The following is a 20,909-nucleotide window of genomic DNA, read 5'->3' as shown; positions in this document are numbered from 1 at the left end:
GCAGAAGTGTTAGAGATGGTGCTGTGACAGGTCTAGTATGGAGCTAGTCTGCTTCATGTAAATACATATTGTCTTGAAGGCGAACAACCACCACACAGTACGACAACCATTGCTCAGCCTTACTGGGCATACTCGATTCTAGGGCAGTTCCGGCAGTTCCCCTGTATTACTGGTTCATGTGGCGGGATTCTGCTATAATTATACTTGTAGCCGGCATGGAAATTCTCGCCTACATATCATATACCCCTTTCGGCCACACAATCAATCACGAAGCTCCGGACCTTTCACCAAAAACATGTCGAAATTTTCCATGGCAACTCCATTTCCATTTTGGTTCTGCAAACTTTTTCCGGGTTAGACTACCTCTTCAGTTCCGCGTATGCACGAGCCAACTGTCTTACCAGCCAATGGTATGGCGGGTCAGTGCTAGAGCTCTATACGCGTATTCGGCACTTTCCTGACAGTATACGATCAAGATAATATATATATTTTTTTACGCGTATAGATAGAAATAGAACACTTGCTACATTCTACTCAGTATAAATAATACCATCGCTCAAGATGTTCTTGATCAAACAACTACAACGATTCCTTTGCATTCATTATACATCCACCCAAAATGGCCGAATTGGAAACATACAAAGGCTACTACCTCTGGCGCTACATACCTTCATTGGCAGCAGCTGTCATATTCCTGATCCTATTCCTAGCGGCAACCCTCTTTCACATGTGGAAGATATGGAAGACACGGACCATGTTTTGCATCGTTTTTGCAATTGGTGGACTATGTACGTATTCGTATTCTTCTCGATCATATTTAGCCTATACTAACCCACGTCAGTCGAGGTAGTAGGATTTGGTGCACGAGCAGCTGCCCACAACAGCACCGGTAGCGTCTTGATCTATTCCATCCAGAACGTGTTCATTCTCCTCGGACCGACCCTCTTCGCCGCCACCGTCTACATGACCCTGGGACGCATCATTCGCAGCATTCGCGCAGAACAGTACTCGGTGGTTAAGGTGAATTGGTTGACCAAGATCTTTGTGACGGGAGATGTTGTATCATTCCTTCTCCAAGGCACCGGAGCTGGCATCATGGCCACTGGGAGCAATGCATCACTTGGTCAAGATATCATCATGGTCGGTCTGGTGGTGCAAGTGGTGATGTTTATCCTCTTCATAATCACCGCCGTGATCTTCCAGGTCCGGATGCACCATTATCCAACCCATCAGGCTTTTGACGCCGAGCTTCCGTGGAAGAAACACCTTTACACGCTCTATGCGGTCAGCTCGTTGATTCTGGTTCGGTCCATTTTCCGAGTAGTGGAGTATGCTATGGGCCAGGAGGGATATCCGCTTACTCATGAATGGACCCTGTACATCTTTGATGCGGTCTTGATGTTTGCTGCCATGGTTATTTACGGCGTGTTCTTCCCCAGTGAGCTGCGAGTTGAACGGCCGAAGAGCGTCGAAAGTGGAGGGATAGCATTGGGTGGCGCGGAGGGTGTTTAATTGTATATTCTTTTTCTTTTCGAGGTTCATTCGTATGGTGTTGCTTTAGCATATCTTCCTTCTCTTTCTGTTTATTGGTTGTCATAGTATACGGATTACCCCTGGTACGGAGCATTGAGAATTGCATCACTCAAACTCTATAGAATTGAGACAAATGTCTAAAAAAAAAAGGTAAACGCCCGAACTAACTACGCTCTTTACACATAGAACTTGTAGACTATTGAAGCTATTCAAAATGCCATGTCAACCCCACTTCCAGAACGGGCATCTGATACGAATACGAACCAGACAACTCCTCCAACCAACGGCGTTTATCTGCGGATCTTCAGACCCATGCATTACAGTTGGCATGTCCTTAAAATGTTGCGAATCCTCCATTTTCAACTCCCGTCTTCTTGTTCCACGGTTTACTATCGGCGCGATGTCATCCTCCAAGACTCAGACCGTGCCTGATGAACTCTTTCTCGACCAACCTCCTCCTCCATACCTGGAAATCGCCGAAGATGCAGCCGGCGTTCAAGGTAAAGCGTGCCGATCCCCCGCCATGATATCAGTCTCTAACATACAACAGATGACGGCCGTATTGAAGTTGATCTGGAATCTTCGGCGTGCAAGGCGGCCATCAAGTTGATTCCCTGGCCAAGCGAGGATTTTGACGTCCCGCCTCCGGTTTATACGGAGGTTGTTACGAGCAAGGCCAAGCTCAATATCGTCATTCAGGTTGTTGGGAGTCGGGGTGATGTCCAGCCATTTATTGCCCTGGGGAATGAACTACAAAAACACGACCATCGTGTCCGAATAGCCACGCACAATGTCTTTGACTCGTTTGTACGGAACGCCGGGTTGGAGTTCTATCCCATCGGCGGCGATCCGGCAGACCTCATGGCGTACATGGTCAAGAACCCGGGTCTTATTCCGAAGATGAAGACTCTGCGGGGGGGAGAAATCCAACGCAAGCGAAACATGGTTGCTGAGATGTTGCAGGGGTGTTGGAATTCCTGCATTGAAGATGATCCGTTAACCGCGACACCCTTTGTGGCGGATGCTATCATCGCAAATCCCCCAAGTTTCGCACATGTACACTGTGCACAGGCTCTGGGAATCCCAGTGCATCTCATGTTTACGATGCCGTGGTCACACACGACAGCGTTTCCGCATCCTTTGGCTAATCTGAAGTATTCCGAGACGAGCGCAAATTTTGCCAATTTCGCTTCGTACGGTATCGTTGAATGGATGACTTGGCAGGGGTAAGCACACTAGTCCTATGTCCATTGTGACTGCTTATCTAACTTACATAGCCTGGGCGATGTGATCAACGATTGGCGAAAAACTATTGACCTAGAGGCAGTTCCGATCACAGAAGGCCCCAATCTCGCAGCAACACTAAAGATACCGTTTACCTACTGTTGGTCGCCAGCATTGATACCTAAACCTGCAGACTGGGCCTCGCATATCGGTATGTTGAAAATCTTCTCAATGGTATACCATGCTAACAAAGACAGATGTCTGTGGCTTCTTCTTCTGCGACCCGCCAAACTACCAACCCCCTCCTGACCTCGACGCATTTCTCAGAAGCGGGCCTCCGCCCGTGTATATTGGCTTCGGCAGTATCGTGATTGAAGATCCTGAGCGATTGACGGCGATTCTTCTCGAGGCTGTTCGCATGACCGGTGTTCGTGCCATTATTTCGCGCGGCTGGAGTAAGCTGGGTGGCTCCTCGCCTTCTACACGAGACATCTTTTATCTTGGCGACTGTCCCCATGAATGGTTGTTCCCGCGCGTTGCTGCTGTGATCCATCATGGTGGTGCTGGAACGACAGCGTGTGGTCTGCGCTATGGGCGTCCTACATCTATTGTACCTTTTTTTGGCGAGTAAGTTTAGCATCCAGCATCCATTACCACCATTGAATGTCACTAACCATTCAGCCAACCATTCTGGGGAAACATGGTCGCCGCAGCCGGAGCCGGCCCAAAACCCATTAAGCATACCCTATTAAACGCCAATAACCTAGCAGATGCGATTCGACTCTGCATGCGACCAGAGACATCAACCGCGGCAGGTAATATCGCCAATATGATGCAAGCAGAATGCGGTGTCCAAACCGCTGTCGAGTCGTTCCACCGCAATCTCCCCTGGGATATGATGCAATGCCAGATCTTACCGGATGAGCCGGCGACGTGGATATACGAGAAGTCCTTGTCGAAACCGCTCTTCCTGTCGAAGACAGCGGCGCAAGTTCTTGCTGATCATTTACGGCTCGACTCGAAGGATTTGCAATTGTAAGTTGCGATTCTCCATGTCCGTTCGTCAAGCAAACTAACAATTCAGCCACTCACCAAATCCAATTGTCATCCTGAACCGACGATGGGACCCCATCACAGGCACTACATCCGCCGCAATCGGCACAGGCGCCGACCTGGCCCGAGCAACAACCGACATGTTCCTCAAACCGTACCAAGAAATCAGCCGTGGTCGACGTAATTCATCAAGACCCAGTACCCCGCGAACAACCAGCTCTCCCTCCATTCAGAGAGCAGATTCGGACAGCCAGGTACCAAATGCCGACGAAGTGACCCGTGCCATAGAACAAGACCCTCACTCTGGTTGGATTACTACCGGGAGAGCGGTTGGAGCGGGCGCAAAGGGTATTGGAAAATTTCTGGGGTCCTATTACAAGGGTGTGCTGGTTGATATTCCGCTCGCGACGACAGAGGGGCTGCGGGCTGTTCCTAGACTCTATGGCGAAGATGTCAAAGACTACAACGTTAAAGATTGGAAGTCGGGGGCTCTTGCCGGGGGGAGGAATTTTGCGCATGGTATGAGCAGGGGCCTTGCTGATATCGTCAGACAACCGTACAAAGGCGGCGTTGAAGATGGGGCAGTGGGTGTGGCTAAGGGATTTGCAAAGGGAACTATCGGGCTTACTACTAAGATGTCATCTGGTAAGCAAACTTTACTTCCCTTTCTTTTGAATCTGGTACTAACCGGTCAGCTGCACTCGGTCTTGTGGCTTATCCCGGCTACGGTATCACGAAGAGTATCCATGCTGCAGTCAGGACAAAGACGAGGAAGAACATCGTCAAGGCACGAAAGAGAGAAGGGGAGCATCGCGCTATGATAGCAGTTGCAAGCGGACTCGACCACAGTGCGATGCTTCGATCATTCGAGGCATACAAGCGGGAAAATACCGAAAGTCGGCCATCCTCACGCTGGCGGGAACCTGCATAGTTGGCTTTTAAGAGTCTTTGATACACACACATACAAGGCTCCTAATGTTTAATCGATTATCTTGATAGCATCAATGGAATACGCAGGAACAACCCCTGACCTCTCGATCCTCGCAGTGTCCAACGGCCCAGCCACCTTCGGCCCCTTTCTCCATATCCGTAATATCACCTTCCAACTGCCTAGCATTACCAAATAGCCAGGCCACGCTGTTGCCACTGCGCTTTTGCTAGGAGCGTCTGAATTGAGGTTGGGAACCGATGGTTTCTCTATCAGTGATTGGGCTAGGTCTTTTATAGTTGTTACTCAGTAGTAGCACACGTAGTGAGCCAACAAACTCGTCGATCACTAGAAATAGTCATAGTATAGGGCTAGGCTGTTCAATTCCAGCCAATTCCACCCCACCCGGAGATACCCCTAACTCCGAACCATCCAGCAGATCCTCGTGTCAGCGAAACATAAGAGGTCCATCGGGTCCCCGCATCTTCAACTAACTGCTAGGTCTCTTCAAGGCCCTGCTGACAGTCATCACTATGGCAAATACAAATTTCAACGTTCCGAGGCGCTCAGGCACTACTAGTTCTGCAATAACGGCCAAAACGGAGCCGACCGATGATGCATGGTCGGGATTGACAGATCCTGTGGAGAGGCGAAGGAGGCAAAATCGGTTGAACCAGAGAGCGCATCGTAAGTACTTGGGATCTCAATGCTAGGACTATGAGCTAACGATAGCAGGTCAGAGGAAACGAATTCAGAAGCATCCATATACCCAACCGAGTACTACGATAGTGAAAACATCACCACAGTCAAGTGACGCCTCTCCACCAGACACAGCAAAGTCTTCAGATACAACAAAATCCACAAAAAATGGCGTGTCTCCAGTGTCCTCAGCAAGCAGCACATCTACAACGAAACGCTGCCAAGGCATCCAGATACTCAGCTACCTCCAAAAATTCAGCGAATCCGCATACCAAAGCTACGTCTTAGGCTGTCCAACATCCGACCACCTCCTAACCCTCAGCAAAGTGAACGTCTTCCGCGCATTCGGAGCAATCATGGCATCTATGGGGATGAGCTCGGAGCTGGAATGGATGCACGACGATGCAATATCACCATTCAGCACGCTGCGTCCGGGAATCGCAGAAGATACTAATCTCCCGCTTGCGCTTCGCCCGACGAAGCTCCAAAAGTCACTAGCGCATCATCCCTGGCTTGATTTCTTCCCGCTTCCTAAAATGCGTGACAATCTGCTTCGCGCGGGGGAGTTTGATGACGAGGAACTCTGCGTGGATATCATGGGATTCTGGGATATGTCGACGGATAGCTGCAGTATGCTTGTCTGGGGCGAACCCACAGACCCGAGCAGCTGGGAGGTGACGGAGGCGTTTCTGAGGAAGTGGCCGTGGATTGTCCGGGGGTGTCCGGAGTTACTGACGTCGACGAATCATTGGCGAAGGAAGAGGGGGGATGCAGTTATCTTTCGGTATATCTAGGTTCTTCTTGCGTGTACAGCGTCTCTTCTTGTACATTACGAATTCATGCTCTACAAGTACATCCTCACATCGCCTCCCGTAGATTGCTTCGTTGACCCCATAAACGACGCTAATGCAAGTTGCTGACAGCGCTAAAAGAGCTTAAATCTTGGCGTTATCCAGTGGCCAATAGGCAGTGGATATCCGGGGAAACCTCGGACGGAAGAGATTCCATATTGGCAGTGGACTTGAATCTTGAAGCGAAGTGTACCAGCAACCTGTGCTGGAGAACAACAGAGATCTTCGTCTATCAGTGTACTGAGGTGGCTGAATAGCAGTTGGATAGAAGACGCGTCCTCAATAGAATTCTGTAGTCACTGGGCAAACCGTAGGATGTCAAGCAAGTAGGCTCGATGTATCCACTGCCGTATAAGGCTATTCTTGTATCGCTATGATCGTTCGACAATTGTATGAAGGGTACAATAAAAATAGTTTTGTCCGTACCACAGCGACAGTGTAAGAAATATCTTCTGTATGTACGGATCGGAGCTGGGTCATTTATATACTGCAGGGTTTCCTATATGATTTCCCTTAGACAACTGAGACTATCATGTGAAAAGTATCTCAACAATGTTCGCTCTCTAGTCCGAATGCCGACGTACCAAATTAATACTAATGAAGGGAATCTACCATAGCTCTGTAGATCAAGGACATTACACGAGACAGCCACACAGGGTAGAGAGACACTTTACTGACGGTATGGCACATCTCCATGTTGTCCGATAACTTTCCATTAGTCGTCACAAAATGATACTCACTCGTGCAATCCCTGCGACACATATGTCATAACATGGCGGACAAGCGTAGACGAGTTGATGCCGGAGTACTCGGCATAAGTACAGCCAAGTAAATAATCCTGAATTTCATATTCATCGCTAGAACACAACTCGACATAACTCAACTTGTGAACTGCGGTGACGAGTTCTGGAATGTCCACGGAACCACACCATATCTGAAGCTTCACCTGCCAACAATTAACCTCAAACTTCGAACTTGGCAATTTTTGGGTGGCTGGAATTTCCGGTATGCCAAGGGTTGACGCCGACGGAAAACAAATTGGAGCGCCATCACTGCCACCGTCACATCCGTACTCCGCATTTGCTCTGTAAAGTGCATGAAGTTATGCAACGGATAATTCTGGTCAACTGTTATGCAGTATCTTTGTTATTCAAGCGCCGGTTGATTTAACCGACTTCGCAGTAGAAGGGACACATGCTGCCATCACACGTCAGAAACCGCGCTCAGACATGAGTCAGTTAAGCTAGCCAAATGAATCACAGGGGTAGTTTAGTAGCCACAGGACAAATCCAATGCAGCGTGATATTAGGTAGTGGAGAACCCAAGACCCTAACTGTGCTGCGCCACGATTTCCACGCTAAGGTTCTTGGTATCTGGGGGATGAAGAATGAGAATCGCAACACAACCACCAGTCATTGGGTTATGTGTATCCTGGGTGAGGGCGCTAAGAAGAGCAAAAAGACTGTTGACTGCACATCACACTTCAGAGTTCAAAGATCGAGGTTGCTCAGATGGCAGACACGTCTGGAATGTCGGCGGAAGCCGCACCTTGGCACGGAGAACGAGGCAAGCAGGTTGTATCAGAAAATCAAAGAGGTCCATAATTATCCGGATCGAATGTTTGTTGTGAGCACCGAGATGAATTGTGATGATCGGCAGGCACGTTGACTGATTCAATCCAAGTGGTGGCCGTCCTGCCTGCAATTGCACGAATCAATGTCGCCGTGGTATTTTTTGTTGAAGCATCAACTTCCCAGCAGTTTCACGTATATCTTCAATCTTCTTTTCCTGAGATAATGAGGACTCACATTGAGACATGCCAAGATGAAAATAGATCAATATTGCAGAGGACAGGGTCCTCTTGATAAATGTATGCCATGAGCGCAGGTATATAAACCGGCTTCGCGACCACCTTTCAGCATCATCCATCAACCAACAGCACTCTCAATCGCTCAACTGTCTTCAAGGTTCTGGAAACCATATTCCTCTTTACAAGCTCCAACATGTATCAGAAAAGCCTTCTCTTCTCTCTCCTTGCCACCGGCGCCTTCGCTGCTGTCCATGGAGGCTCCCACGGTCACCTGACCAAGCGCTACACCTTCCCCCTTCCTGACTCCAAGGGCAGCGAGACCTTTGACGAGCCCAAGGAAATCACCGATGTCTTCGACGGAGGCATGAAGACGTACGGTCGTGGTGTTGAATGTACCGGCCAAAGCGAGGGTGGCGAAAGCGACGCCGTCTTCATCATCAAGGAGGGTGGTACTCTCAAGAACGCCATCATTGGCTCTGACCAGATCGAGGGTGTGCACTGCCAAGGTGCTTGCACTGTAGAGAACGTCTGGTGGGAGTCTGTGTGCGAAGGTATGTCGATTCTCCCCTGACAAACGTATACACCACTTGGCTAACAAATGTTCGATATAGACGCCCTCTCCCTCAAGGAAGGCAGCGGCCCCTACCGCATCATCGGCGGTGGAGCCCAGGGCGCCGATGACAAGGTCATCCAGCACAACTCCGGCGGCGAAGTCAGCATCGAAGACTTCACCGTCTATGACTTTGGCAAGCTCTACCGCTCCTGCGGCAACTGTGACTCCATGTCCGAGCGGACTGTGACCATCTCTGGTGTCACGGCCGTGAGCGGCAAGTCTCTTGCTGGTATCAACAGCAACTATGGCGACACTGCCACCATCACTGTATGTTCTCCTGGCTGTGATTGTTGTCTTCGTGGCTAATATGGCATGCACAGGATACTTGCGCTAGCGATGTTGATGACATCTGTGTTGAGTATGAGGGTAACAGCAACGGCGACGAGCCTGAGAAGATTGGTTCTGGACCTAGCGATGCGTGCAAGTACACTGAGCCGCTTTCCTCGTGCTAAGGGCTTTTTTCAAACTGTTGCTGGCTTGACTTCTGTGAATTAGTATTAGTATTCAATGCCACTTGAATTGATATATGTATTCATCAGAGAATGAAAACTTTGTCGACGTTGAAATTGAAATCGTAGCTGCCTAGCTGCTTTCCTCTTTCGGAATAGGCCTAACCTCTTTTTTGGATAATCAACACGTGATCTTAGAAACAATAAATGCAAAACAATCAATTCACGTCCCACCTCCGATGTTAAACAGCAACTCCTAACTACTTGAATTGGATAATGTAGCGAATTTTCCGTACTAGCCAGGGAGCTTCATCAACAACCGATCGCAGCCACACCATATTGCCCAAGCAGTATATTCACCATCTCCCAGTACCCAGGCGTCCCAGAATCTATCCTCGATAAGATTGCGCGCTCAATCCTCCATTTCTCGGGCTGTTTCTCCACCTGCGATATGAAAGTGTCCATGGCGTGGTGCCTTGGGATCTATAGGCATAATACGTATCAGTATAGTGGCGTTGAATGATGATCAGGCATCTAATACCGCTTCTTCAAGGGTTATCTCGGCGAGAGTACGTTGGGGCAGTTCGGCATGGCTGAAAATTATTGCGCTCTGGGTGGGGGCTAGAAGTGTCGGATAGTTGATATAGACGGGCTACTCACGCGATCAGTCAGGAGAGGCATGGCGAGGAGAAAGGATTAGGAAGATGGAAAGGTCGAATTGCGACCTATTGATGACGAGAGTACCAGCGGGTGAATTTCGTTTGATAAATACATGCGGCTTTGTCTACACTGCCAACCTATCATTATAAGCATGACTGCCGTGTTTTCATGTATAGCTGACTATTAAATACATAGGCTAGAAGATACCATATACAGACCATCCCCAAAAAAGCAGAGGCAAACGCTTGATGCATATCAGCCAAACGCCATCATCCAGAAAATACCTAATACAAATCACGAAGACTCTTCGCTCTCTTCAGCATTAGCAAAACTCTGCTCATTGGTCAGCTTCGGGTTCTTCATGCATAAGGCAAAAGCGATCAAGGGCACCGTCAAGCAAATGCCAGTGATGCAAAGTAGCCGTTGAACATGTTTATAAGAGTCGACGACAGCCTGTCTGACAGGAGTTCCCATGGCGTGGGAAGACGCAAAGGTAAACGGGTCCCCGTATGCCTGCTGAACGAGTGCAGAGTCATCGAGCTTATTGCTGAGTTCTCCTGGGAGGACCTGGGTCCAGATTGCGCCCGCAATAGTATCGCCAAGTGCGCTTCCAACATTGTAGCAAGCCAAAAAGAGACCGGTCACCACGGCAAGGTCTGTTGCGTCTTAGTCAAGTCCATAGGAAATCATAAACGCCGGGCACTTACGTTCATGCTTGGTAGCTGCCTGGATACTGGCTTGGGCTGAGTACGGGAATAGACCTCCAGCTGCGAATAATTTAGCATCCAGACCATCTAAAACTCATGGTTTAAAAAAACTTACCAATGCCTAGCAGAACTTGTCCACCAATAACACCAGAATGGCTCGATCCTCCTGATCCTCCACGAAAATATATGAGGATGCCAAAGGCAACACTGAAAAGCAATGTCCCTATAACGATGAATATTTTTAATCTTTGGACCTTGAGGATCACAAAGCCGAGTAGACAGCCGGTGATAACCGATGCAAAGCTGAGTAGTGTCAGTACAATCTCATAATGACTGTTATCGATCGTTGTTTAGACTGACCTGTACAAAGAGATGATTCTGGTCGCAGAGGTAATCGACTCGTCGAAGCTGACAACAAGAACGGTATACAAATAATTACCCTGAAGGCTCCATGCTATGTGGGAGATCAGACTCAGTCATTCACAAATTCCTTCGTAGAGACCTACCAGTGTTCAACATGACGGCAATTCCCAACGCGCCCCAGACGGCCCGATCTTTCAGTAGCTGCAGTACATGTCAATCAACCTCTCTTTTCATTTCCATAGATTATTCGAATTCAGACCTTGAATGGTACCATTGGATGCTTGCATTTGCGTTCCCAAATGATCCATGCCGGAATACAACAGACGCCCACTGCGAGGGGGGCGATGACTTTGGCGGTCTTCCATTGCGATTGTACCCCATGTGCAATAGTGAATGGTGTCAATATCAAGGCCAAGAAGGCAATCAGAAGTAGGTTGCCGACCACATCAAGATACCAAAAGGACTCTTTAACAAGCTGGCGTGCTCCAAGTAAACGGAGAGGGCTTTGGTATGCCGCAAAGGCGCCCTTCTTTTTGGCCCTTCTCTGTACTATGTAGAGTGGGATGAGCAACGCAATTGTACACACTAGAGTTGGTTAGCATTATACAAGGTACGGCACAATCGTTCACGTACCTGGATAGATGATTGCGAACATCCCGATTCCCCATCTCCAAGTAGTGACCTGCAGAACGGAGGAAGTGACATTACCGCTGATCCACGTATTAATCTGACTTGGTCAACGTGGTTCGTTATACTCGGAAGAGAAGGTCTTACTATAAAAGGTGCCGCCGGAATATAAGAGAAAAGCAAACGGGATTGGAGAGAGGTGATATCGGCGATCAAGACCTGAAGCAGCAAGATAATTGCGGTATAACCGACCTAAAGATCACGGATTTAGTAGACATATTACAAGCAAGTTCATCCAAGTTCAAAATACCTGAAATATCACACCGCCAGCAGCAAATGTCTCCACATTATCCGCGCAAGCTTCCACAATGGTCCCTAATCGATAGTCAGAATAGATAGGAAAGAAGCCGTGAAAAACGTTACAATTCATACCAACTGTATAAAACACGATCGAGAGGATGATCACTTCGACTCTGCCAAAAACATCGGCAATTTTTGCAGCTGTAGGCTGTGCTGCTGCTGCAATCACAGCGCGTAGGACGTTGATTGTCGAGATCAGACTGTGTTGTTGGTATTCGGCTGTAGCCAGAGGCTGTCATGTTGACACAAGAGTCAGAAATGCGTTCAATTCTAGGTCGTATAGCACAGGAGAAGTTGCAAGATGGTACCTGATATGTCTGCCGAGCCTGGTTATCCAGGCCATAAACGTAAGCAATGAGAAAGATGCTGGAGAACAAGAAGATCCGGTCGGTTAGATGGATGTGCGAGGAGATGATTTCAATCCGTTTGACACCCGGACTCTCCTTGCTCAACAAATACACTGATTCCTCAGAGCTGTCCTGCGATGTACAAGGCTGAGAGGCATGTTCAGGTACTTTCTCGTCGTCCGTCGCCATGGTGCTCTGTCCGTTTTCCAGCCAGTTTTGAGGAAAACGCAGAAGACGAAAGTGAGAGAAAAAAAAAAAAAAAACATCAAAAGATTCAGTCAGAATCCCGTCATTAGAACTGACTTAGAAAGCCATCATCAAGAGATAATCTTATCTGAGTTTAACTAAGTTGCATCTTTAGTCAGACACGGGATCTTAACACAGATGTCTAAACTCTGAGTAAAATACGAAAAGATGGGAGAATAATGAGTAGAAAAGAGAGTAGAAAAGAGAGTAGAAAAGAGAGTAGAAAAGAGAGTAGAAAAGAGAGTAGAAAAGAAAGCAGAGCAGTCACGAAACAAATTTTAGCATTAAGCAGAGAACATTTGCTTCTTCAAAACTCGGAATTACATGGTGGTAGTTGTAATGCAGGCGAGATGCAACATCCGTTTGCGGTAGGTGGTAATATTCAGTATACGATCTTATCTGATCGTCGGAATGTAATGGCTAGATGTTAAGAAATACAGTTTGCTGCTGCCAATTAATTATTATTTTATTTGTTTCGCTTTGCTATGGGATATAAATCGGTCCACCAAATGGCAAGCAGCGACAACGCTGTACGAGCTACCGGTGATGGCTCAGGAACCTTACGGGCGCCTAGTACGCATTAGAGCGTGTCAGTATACTACGCCAACTGAGAAGTCCAAGTCAAACGCCCCCGAGAATGGACTTTTTGATCTAGATGTTTGAATCATTGTTGATATTCCCCGTGTCGACCTGCAAATTGACAGGGGATGTGTACTATGCATAGTCGTACAGGGTTTACATCCTGCTCACTTCCATCAAGGTATCGCTGTATCAGTGCTGGCCGTCCATCCTGTAGCATTCCTACTGATAATCAGCGTATTATGGGAAGCTGCATCTAACCGTACATTCATCAAAGGAGCGGAGCAAATGCCAACAAATATAGTCAGCATATTGGTCTCTGGCCAGCTTTGAATGGACGGATTTACTCCGTCCAGTGGTGAGCCTTATGCAAATTATCGCGCTATGGAGAACGGTATCATCGGTTGCCGCAGCCATGTAGCCCCTAAGTGACTAGTTGCAGGACACTTGCGGCATTTCCCTCGTACTTCCGTCGACTCGAATATATCGCCAGAGGGTTCGTTGTTCGTTGGACACGGTGGATGGGGAATGGGACTCAACGGGGCGCGATATTATCATCCGGGCCTGTGTGCAGGTTTTCAACTCGAGATAAGCTGCGGTAACCGGTGGCCTCAGGCCAGAATAAAATCCTTTAAAAAGGTTGACAATCGGCAAATCTCGTCCTAATTCCAACCGAGTGTGTATAATCCGGCCCCTCTCGACAGTTGACGTAGCCCCTCCGGTTCCCACTGCAGGTTCAACGGTCACCCGCTTTGCTTGGTGATTTTCATTCGATCTAGAACGCGACCGGCAGCGCACGCGTCGCAGTAAGATGGCGCGGATAAATACGCACAGAATGGTGAAAATTGAGCTGTAGACTGTACTCCTTAGACTGTACTCCTAAGACTGTAAGTAGACGAATTCTACTATAGTAAGAGTTGTGGAAGAAGGAAGAGAGAGGAAGAAGTTGGAAGGTTGCCGTTTTGAGCTACCCGCCGCCGCCGCACGTCACATGTCGCCGCCCTTCACCAGAACAAAAGAACAACATCCAGTTCATTACTACTACTACTACTACTACTACTACTACTACTACTACTACTACTACTATTGCTGCTGCTGTTACTGTACTCTCTGTACTCTGTACGCCATATTTTCTTCCTCTCTCTCTTCTATACCCCTCCTGCTGCCTCCTGTTGAATCTCCCTTGCGCCTCAGCGATACTTTCCCCTCCGTGATCTGCCCAGCTTGAGGTCATTACGCATGCTGCGTGGGACTTGACACCTTGCAGGCCTTTTCTTTCCATTTTCTGTCGCGTGCTTCGCCTATCGAAAGGGACCGAGTTGGACAGCACGCTTCTTGCTCGGTACAACCTCATTTCTCATTGCCTCTGCTTAAATTGGGCTTCTCGCGGGATTAGACGACCGCCGCATAAAGTACTTTTGATACACGATGTGAGTTCTGAGGACAAGAACAACTATTACGGTACTACTTTGGCTAACCAACATGCAATGCTACAGGCGTATCACTGTCAGCGTTATCCGGCCTGACCAAGCCGATTCCGATATCGTCAACCTGGAAGTTGGCGGAGATATGACCGTCGAGCTCCTCAAAGCCATCATCGAGGTTGAATCCGCCATCCCTCCTGCCTCCCAACGGTTGCTCTACAATAACCGGATCCTCAGCGACGATGCACAAACACTCGAGCATGTTGGTATCGGGGAAGGGGATATGCTAGGTGTTCAAGTTGCGCTACGGACTCCCCCGGCACCTACACGGCCAGCCGGACCCCCAAGTGCCGCTGCTCAGCAAAGCCTCCAACGACGACAAGCGATGACACCCGATCCTGAAACGATTCGTCTACATATTCTCGGTGACCCTCGAGTGCAGGATGCGGTCCGGCGACAGAATCCAGAGCTTGCAGAGGCTGCTGCAGATCCACAGCAATTCCGTAATGTCCTTCTTGCGCAGCAACAGCGAGAGGCCCAGCAAGAGGCAGAGAAAGAAGCGCGCATTGCCATGTTGAACGCAGATCCGTTCAACCCTGAGAACCAAAGAGAGATCGAGGAGATTATTCGCCAAAATGCTGTGACTGAGAACCTCCATAACGCCATGGAGCATCATCCTGAATGTAGGCGGTTGCTTCCTATATCTGTTTGAGCGGTTTGCAAGGACCATGGCTAACGGATGGAATGAAAAGCTTTCGGTCGCGTTACGATGCTTTACATCCCTGTCGAAGTTAACGGCCACAGACTTAACGCCTTTGTTGACTCGGGTGCCCAAGTTACGATCATGTCTCCTGAATGCGCAACCGCTTGCAACATTATGCGATTAGTTGACCAGCGTTATGGAGGAATTGCCAAAGGTGTTGGAACCGCAACGATTCTTGGACGAGTACACTCGGCGCAGATTAAGATCGGGAGCATGTTCCTACCGTGCTCGTTTACTGTCATGGAGGGGAAACACATTGATCTCCTCTTGGGCCTAGATATGCTGAGACGTCATCAGGCCTGCATCGACTTGAAGAGGGGGGCGCTTGTCATCCAGGACGAGGCCGTTCCGTTCCTGCCAGAGGCCGATATACCCAGACATTTGCAGGAGGAGTTTGAAGACGAACCGACCGTCAAGGGCCAGGGGGGTGCCGAAGTCGGGGCACGAACAGGAGCTGTCACCCACAAGGCCGAGGGCAACAATAACGGTCAGGGGTTTAGTGGTTCCAGCAGTGCACCGGCTGCAGCATCGTCATCGTCATCTGCCACACCGAGACGTCCGGCATCTGGACCATCGTCCCGGTGGTCACAGGACTCGATCGCAAAGATCACGGAACTGGGCTTCACTCGGGAAGAGGCCATCCGGGCATTGGATGCAGCGAACGGGAACCTGGACGGGGCCATTGGATTCTTGATTTGAAAGTGATACCAAGCGGTAGTTTTGATTCTTGTGTTGTACTTTTCATATCTGTATCACTGTACAGTCTCAACCAGCGCTATTCTGTTTCATGCCTGTAGTGCCGAAGCCTACTGCGATTCTGCTGTCGTTGCACAGGTTGTGCAATTCTTATCAAGCCTTTGAGACATGCATGCGTTGGCTTGTGACGACGTATCTTGATCGACCAGCGATACTGAGAGGATGGCATTGTTTTACAAGTCAGGGAACTGTCTGTAATCTACTTATCTTGGTTGATCTATGTGGCGTTCACGGGGTTGTTTGAGATACTATAGATAGACGGGGTTCAATATATATGCAATGGGTTATCTACAATGCATATCTACATAGGACAGGTGGCCAGCGGGAATGCGCAAGGGAATTGAAGACGATTTGTCATATCTATCTCCCATTATCAATCTTTTGCAGCTACGTATGTACATGCTGCATACATGGTATTTATGCCTGCACCGTACGGCCGTGATTCCAGATATTGCTTGACGTGACCTTTTCACTCCTCGCCTTGTGGCGGTTTTCGGATTTACATCTGTTTGTCGGATGGCCTTGATATCTCTGCAGTATGGCAACTACTCGCTCTTGCTCTTCTGAGTGAGACGGGCACGCAGCCGGAAGGTCATATCCAGCGCCATGAATGCACCTACGCAACATTAGCTCGGCTCAATGGATATATCGTGCTGGTGGACATACCCAACGCAACATACGGACTATACAACATGGTGAGATTCTGCTTTTCGACCACCGTCCGATCCGTCCAGCTCCAAACCTCGGCCAGACACGGCAACGAGGTGACGAACGACTGGACGCCAAAAACTAGCAGGTGAACGGGGACCATGGGGTCATCTACGTGCATTAGCATTACATTAACATCCCATGAAAATGCTGGAGGTGGTTAAGGGGGGGTACCTCGCAACAAAGCACCAATGGCCCAAATACTCAACGGAGCATGATACCAGACCTCCATAGTGATAAATACGACGAACCACACGGGCGCCGGCTGCTCGAAGAACTTGTCATTGTACGTATTTACGTAGAATTCGCGAAGTTGTCGCGAGGCATCAAACTGGAGGAACGGCGGTAGGAGAGGAGCCGCGTCGATTACTGCGAGGTCAGGATAAGTCTACAGACATAGCGATTATAGACAGCACATACGGAAGATTATCGGGAGGTGAATGACGAAAAAAACAAAGTACAGCAGGTCGAGTTTGCGAGTCCAGAGCGAGGCCGGCGCGGATCCGGCCATGTTGTTATTTGGTGGTGTGTGCGTATTTTAGCCCGACCGGCGACGAGAGGAGCAACGGTGGGACAAGGGGGTTCACGGGTCAGCTATAGAATAGTCTGATTCAGACGATATTCTATAGAGTATAGACAGCTCTCAATTGACTCGAGTACTCTGAATAGCATCAAGTGAAGTCGCAGCAAGCAGTGCTCGTCAGGTGACCAGAAAAAGCAAAAAACAGGTGTATTTGCTTTTTCTCACGCGTCTCGGGAGTTCCTCCTAAACATAGCTTAAGCTTAGTGGATCGAGGCTACTATTACGGGCCTTTCTCCTGGGTAATTTGGGTAAGCTCATGTTGCTTTTTCTCGCCCGGCTTGTTGGATCCATTGCCAACTCTACTCTGGACGGCCCCATACAATATTCGGGATAAACACATATCCCCGAACAACCCTCGGATGGCAAAATGGCAAGGTAGGAGATAGTTCGGTGTCTATGGAAGACTCGCACTCTGTACACCGCAAGTCCGCCGCCGTTTGGCTGATGGAACCGTAATTAACTGGGTCTTGACAGCGTCTGGGTCTTAGTCCTGGGATTCATTTTCCGCCTGGCGTTTTGGTCTCGACGGGAGAACAACCACAAAGAAACTGACTCGCTTCCTGGCAACTAAAGCCCACTAGTGTGTGCTCTGGAATGCTATTGCTACGCCCCCTTACTCCGAAGCACACATCACCACCACCCATGTATGAGCTTGCGATGCATGCTGCCGGCAACTATCCGATGAAAAAAGGGAATTCGAGGTGCCGGAAACCGGAACCATGGAGTTGCATGTCAGGTTACGGTCTAGCAAAAGTCAGTCCTACAGTCCTGCTCTGTACAGAATCGCGATCCTACGTCTACTACGTACGTGCAGTAGTGTGGTCCTTTGATCGTTTCCCCTTTGGAACATATGCACCGGGTCTCCACACACCTTTGGCTTTGGTGGTTCCCAATTTGGGGCCGAAGACGACCCAAAGTTCAAACGACGGATGGAGATTACACGACAAGACGCTACTGCTTTAGCTCCCTACGCTAGCTACCACCACCGGGCCGGTTTGGGCGAACGTTGCTGTTCAATTTGTTGACCAGATCGGGACAACGTGGCGATTTTCTGTTTCGTAAGAGAAAGAAAGGGGAAAGCAAAAGGACGAAGAGACCTGTGCTTGCCTGCAGAAATGCTCTCACACTACGAAGCATATTCTCCAGCCAAGATGTTCTCGATGTCAATCATGATACAGCATGACGTAGCACACATTCAATTTACCAAAAATCAAAGGCAACAGGTACAAAGTACATCGAAGCAACTGTAAAGATACCGCAACGGGGACTACTGTATCGTTACCGATTGATTGAAGACTTATCTGATCTGATCTGTGCGTTGGCGACTGCGACCACGGTGGTGAGATGGGTTCGACTGTTCTTCTACGGCCCTTCGATATGACCTGGAAACCTTCTGCGACTGGCCCTAGATCCAATATTACTGTACAGAGTACCGCTCTCCTTCCGATTCGGATGGGGCTGGTTCGGATGATACAAAACGGTTTCTCTTAGTGCCTTGTCAGTGGAGAATCTGATAAAAAAAAATCTGTTCCGTACCGGGGGTATCGAACCGTACACCCGAAATGAAAACGGACTGCTATTCCTATTCAAGACGACCAGATGGAGTGAGTATGACGACTGGCCCTGGAGCACGGTGGGCTCTAAACGCTGTGTTCTGAGTACACACACTACTATGGATTAAACTATTCGGGTAAAAGTCAGGCTGGGATGGGAACACATGAGAAAGAGGGTCGACGGTAACAGACAGGTTAAGAGGCAAGAGCCGAACCAATGAATGCGTACAATGTACGACCCCAGAATCCTCTACCGACGTTTCTTCCGAAAATCGACAGCCCAGAAAAAGCAAAGACAACAGGGACCATGGATTGGGAACCTGTCACAACCCCCAACCGCTATACACTATTTACCCTGGATTCTGGTTTACACGTCGGCTTCCGTGATGTAAAATCCGATCAGTCATGTCAACAAAATGTCATTTCTGCTCTAAGAATTAGTTGCATACATACAATCAGACAAACACAGCTGGATCATTTGGCCATCTCAAGGCTAGCCACAGGCCTCGATCGAGGATCCAGTTCTACGTTAGATACTCATGGAGTACAGACGGCTTCGAGGCCATGCAAGGATGATGCAAGATAGGAAGCAAGTCGCCAAAAACAGAACGAGCCGGAGCGAGAGCTATGACTCCGGACTCCTCTTACTCTCTCTCCACTCGGAGGTTGACGGGAAGAGCTGAAGCTACGTACCAGCTATGGAGAGCTGCAGCTAACTTCTCGGACGACGACAGTTACAGGACCCATCCGGGCAGTTCAACTCGGCTCAATTGCTCCCGTTGTATCGTGATATTGAACATCACAGCTTGCGGTTTTGATTACTGTTTTTTTGGAATTCTAGCTGCATGCTGCAAGATTCCATCATTCTCCTGTCCACTTTCCGGCTACATTTCGGGCACCCTTGACGACCTTATCACTCGCGTTTGTGTGAGGTCCCTCTAAGCGGTGAAAAAAAAAAAATAGAAAAGAAAAAGCAAAAACAAAAATTTCTGCACCAGAAACAAACGGAATGAAAAATAGCTTCCATCCAATGCGAGCCAAAGTCCCGGAAACGCGCCGGGATCAGGGAGCGAACCGGGGTGTTATGCTGATATTCATTGTCGGTGGACAATCGCAGTCAATGGATCAATTCCTTCATCCCGTTTGTGAAAGAGGTCCATGAATAATATCCCAAGTGGACGACAATTCAAGCTCCGATGACCCGCGAGCCAATGGATTGACCCTTGACCGCTAATCTTTTCGTTGAGGGTCTCTCTTTTGGTACACTGTACATACAGAGCAGACTCTCCCCCGAGTACGGAGTGAACAGAGGTGGTTCACTAAGCAAAAGGATTAGTCTCTCCAGTTTTCCTTCATGGCGGATCTGTCTGCTCTACTCCCTTTTTTGATATGTTTTATGTCATTGTCACTCTAAAAGTGGCGCCGGCCGTCTGCCGTTGAATCGTGGACCCGTCCGGACCGTTTCTTGGTGTAATTCTGGTACACACACAGTTCCATATACGCACACACACTGCGCTACACCCCCTGTCGTCCCGGCATAGTTTATTTTTTTTTTTTTTTTTTGGCCTTCGGCCCTGGTCCTTTTCGGAATATTCTCACGCATATCCCTCCGGAGATGAAAGGGAGTACTAGTACTATGTAGCAACAATGCCGTTTGTTGCGCTTGCACTGGCGCGCGCGCGCGCAAGGTTGTCCACTTGCACTACACAGTGGTGCCACAATGATCATATCAGGATATCCACTTGCTCGAAATAAATCTTTATCGGGCAGGAAAACACGAAGATGAATGATGAGACGGTGGAGAGCACCGGCCTTGTTGTATCACTCTCCCGTCTTGTCTATCAGAGACGGATCATTATTTATTGTCGGCGCTCGTCCTCTCCAAACTCTTTCTTTTCTTGCTTCCTCGTCTTCCATAATTCTTCTCTTGTTATCAATCAGGATCTTCGGCCTTCTCTCATTTTTCTAGACCGGTGATCGTCTGTTTTCCTTTTTTTTGAGTTTGACTCGTGTTGTTGCTTGCATAGTCTCTGAACCTTCTTAAAGTCTTTTCGCCCTTCTCTTTTTGCTTTT

The 20,909-nt window shown here is 48.7% G+C and overlaps 8 protein-coding genes across 8 annotated transcripts; 6 read left to right on the top strand and 2 right to left on the bottom strand.

The window, feature by feature from the left end:
• Nucleotides 1-619: 619 nt before the first annotated feature.
• Nucleotides 620-1,512, top strand: EURHEDRAFT_448757 (RTA1 domain-containing protein; the record flags this gene model as incomplete). Its single annotated transcript, XM_040783759.1, has 2 exons — nucleotides 620-788; nucleotides 842-1,512. 2 exons carry the CDS (start codon nucleotides 620-622, stop codon nucleotides 1,510-1,512), a joined length of 840 nt encoding a protein of 279 aa, XP_040642425.1.
• A 341-nt stretch (nucleotides 1,513-1,853) lies between these two features.
• On the top strand, nucleotides 1,854-5,128 carry EURHEDRAFT_409070 (putative sterol glucosyltransferase). Its single transcript, XM_040780995.1, has 7 exons — nucleotides 1,854-2,033; nucleotides 2,084-2,759; nucleotides 2,811-2,968; nucleotides 3,015-3,384; nucleotides 3,439-3,792; nucleotides 3,842-4,455; nucleotides 4,506-5,128. Exons 1-7 carry the CDS (start codon nucleotides 1,934-1,936, stop codon nucleotides 4,739-4,741), a joined length of 2,508 nt encoding a protein of 835 aa, XP_040642424.1. The 5' UTR covers nucleotides 1,854-1,933; the 3' UTR covers nucleotides 4,742-5,128.
• Nucleotides 5,129-5,271: 143 nt separating this feature from the next.
• Nucleotides 5,272-6,231, top strand: EURHEDRAFT_447902 (DUF3425 domain-containing protein; the record flags this gene model as incomplete). The annotated part of the gene is made up of 2 exons (XM_040783700.1): nucleotides 5,272-5,425; nucleotides 5,474-6,231. 2 exons carry the CDS (start codon nucleotides 5,272-5,274, stop codon nucleotides 6,229-6,231), a joined length of 912 nt encoding a protein of 303 aa, XP_040642423.1.
• Nucleotides 6,232-7,222: 991 nt separating this feature from the next.
• Nucleotides 7,223-8,188, top strand: EURHEDRAFT_222326 (uncharacterized protein). Its single transcript, XM_040778011.1, has 2 exons — nucleotides 7,223-7,914; nucleotides 7,972-8,188. Exons 1-2 carry the CDS (start codon nucleotides 7,540-7,542, stop codon nucleotides 8,083-8,085), a joined length of 489 nt encoding a protein of 162 aa, XP_040642422.1. The 5' UTR covers nucleotides 7,223-7,539; the 3' UTR covers nucleotides 8,086-8,188.
• On the top strand, nucleotides 8,090-9,272 carry EURHEDRAFT_409067 (pectate lyase; the record flags this gene model as incomplete). The annotated part of the gene is made up of 2 exons (XM_040780994.1): nucleotides 8,090-8,649; nucleotides 8,710-9,272. Coding segments are annotated over exons 1-2 (647 nt in total), but the record flags the coding sequence as incomplete, so codon positions are not given.
• An 842-nt stretch (nucleotides 9,273-10,114) lies between these two features.
• Nucleotides 10,115-12,413, bottom strand: sit1 (putative siderochrome-iron transporter Sit1; the record flags this gene model as incomplete). The annotated part of the gene is made up of 11 exons (XM_040778685.1): nucleotides 10,115-10,476; nucleotides 10,528-10,587; nucleotides 10,643-10,830; nucleotides 10,888-10,981; nucleotides 11,034-11,091; nucleotides 11,150-11,475; nucleotides 11,524-11,617; nucleotides 11,665-11,769; nucleotides 11,828-11,892; nucleotides 11,950-12,109; nucleotides 12,186-12,413. The coding sequence occupies 11 exons, from the start codon at nucleotides 12,411-12,413 to the stop codon at nucleotides 10,115-10,117; spliced, it is 1,740 nt and encodes a 579-aa protein (XP_040642420.1).
• A 3,845-nt stretch (nucleotides 12,414-16,258) lies between these two features.
• On the bottom strand, nucleotides 16,259-17,512 carry EURHEDRAFT_472020 (EXPERA domain-containing protein). Its single transcript, XM_040785341.1, has 4 exons — nucleotides 17,121-17,512; nucleotides 16,875-17,069; nucleotides 16,659-16,811; nucleotides 16,259-16,608 (listed from the first exon to the last, which is right to left on the bottom strand). The coding sequence occupies exons 1-4, from the start codon at nucleotides 17,209-17,211 to the stop codon at nucleotides 16,538-16,540; spliced, it is 510 nt and encodes a 169-aa protein (XP_040642419.1). The 5' UTR covers nucleotides 17,212-17,512; the 3' UTR covers nucleotides 16,259-16,537.
• Nucleotides 17,513-20,531: 3,019 nt separating this feature from the next.
• EURHEDRAFT_222014 (uncharacterized protein) lies at nucleotides 20,532-20,887 on the top strand. The gene has a single exon (XM_040778010.1). The coding sequence runs from the start codon at nucleotides 20,623-20,625 to the stop codon at nucleotides 20,803-20,805; it is 183 nt and encodes a 60-aa protein (XP_040642418.1). The 5' UTR covers nucleotides 20,532-20,622; the 3' UTR covers nucleotides 20,806-20,887.
• The last annotated feature ends 22 nt before the right edge of the window (nucleotides 20,888-20,909 follow it).

Source organism: Aspergillus ruber (genome assembly GCF_000600275.1).
Source record: "Aspergillus ruber CBS 135680 unplaced genomic scaffold scaffold00003, whole genome shotgun sequence".
Lineage (NCBI taxonomy): Eukaryota > Fungi > Ascomycota > Eurotiomycetes > Eurotiales > Aspergillaceae > Aspergillus > Aspergillus ruber.
This window is presented reverse-complemented; position numbering and strand designations above follow the sequence as displayed.

Bases quoted from the DNA above. Each gene is read 5' to 3' on its own strand.
- EURHEDRAFT_409070 (XM_040780995.1), top strand. From the start codon at position 1,934: ATGTCATCCTCCAAGACTCAGACCGTGCCTGATGAACTCTTTCTCGAC. The intron at 2,760-2,810 runs GTAAGCACACTA...TAACTTACATAG, and splicing joins GAATGGATGACTTGGCAGGG to CCTGGGCGATGTGATCAACG. The intron at 3,385-3,438 runs GTAAGTTTAGCA...CTAACCATTCAG, and splicing joins ATTGTACCTTTTTTTGGCGA to CCAACCATTCTGGGGAAACA.
- EURHEDRAFT_222014 (XM_040778010.1), top strand. From the start codon at position 20,623: ATGATGAGACGGTGGAGAGCACCGGCCTTGTTGTATCACTCTCCCGTC.
- EURHEDRAFT_222326 (XM_040778011.1), top strand. From the start codon at position 7,540: ATGAATCACAGGGGTAGTTTAGTAGCCACAGGACAAATCCAATGCAGC. The intron at 7,915-7,971 runs GTGAGCACCGAG...ATTCAATCCAAG, and splicing joins ATCCGGATCGAATGTTTGTT to TGGTGGCCGTCCTGCCTGCA.
- EURHEDRAFT_472020 (XM_040785341.1), bottom strand. From the start codon at position 17,211: ATGGCCGGATCCGCGCCGGCCTCGCTCTGGACTCGCAAACTCGACCTG. The intron at 17,070-17,120 runs GTATGTGCTGTC...CTGACCTCGCAG, and splicing joins TCACCTCCCGATAATCTTCC to TAATCGACGCGGCTCCTCTC. The intron at 16,609-16,658 runs GTATGTCCACCA...AATGTTGCGTAG, and splicing joins TAGTCCGTATGTTGCGTTGG to GTGCATTCATGGCGCTGGAT.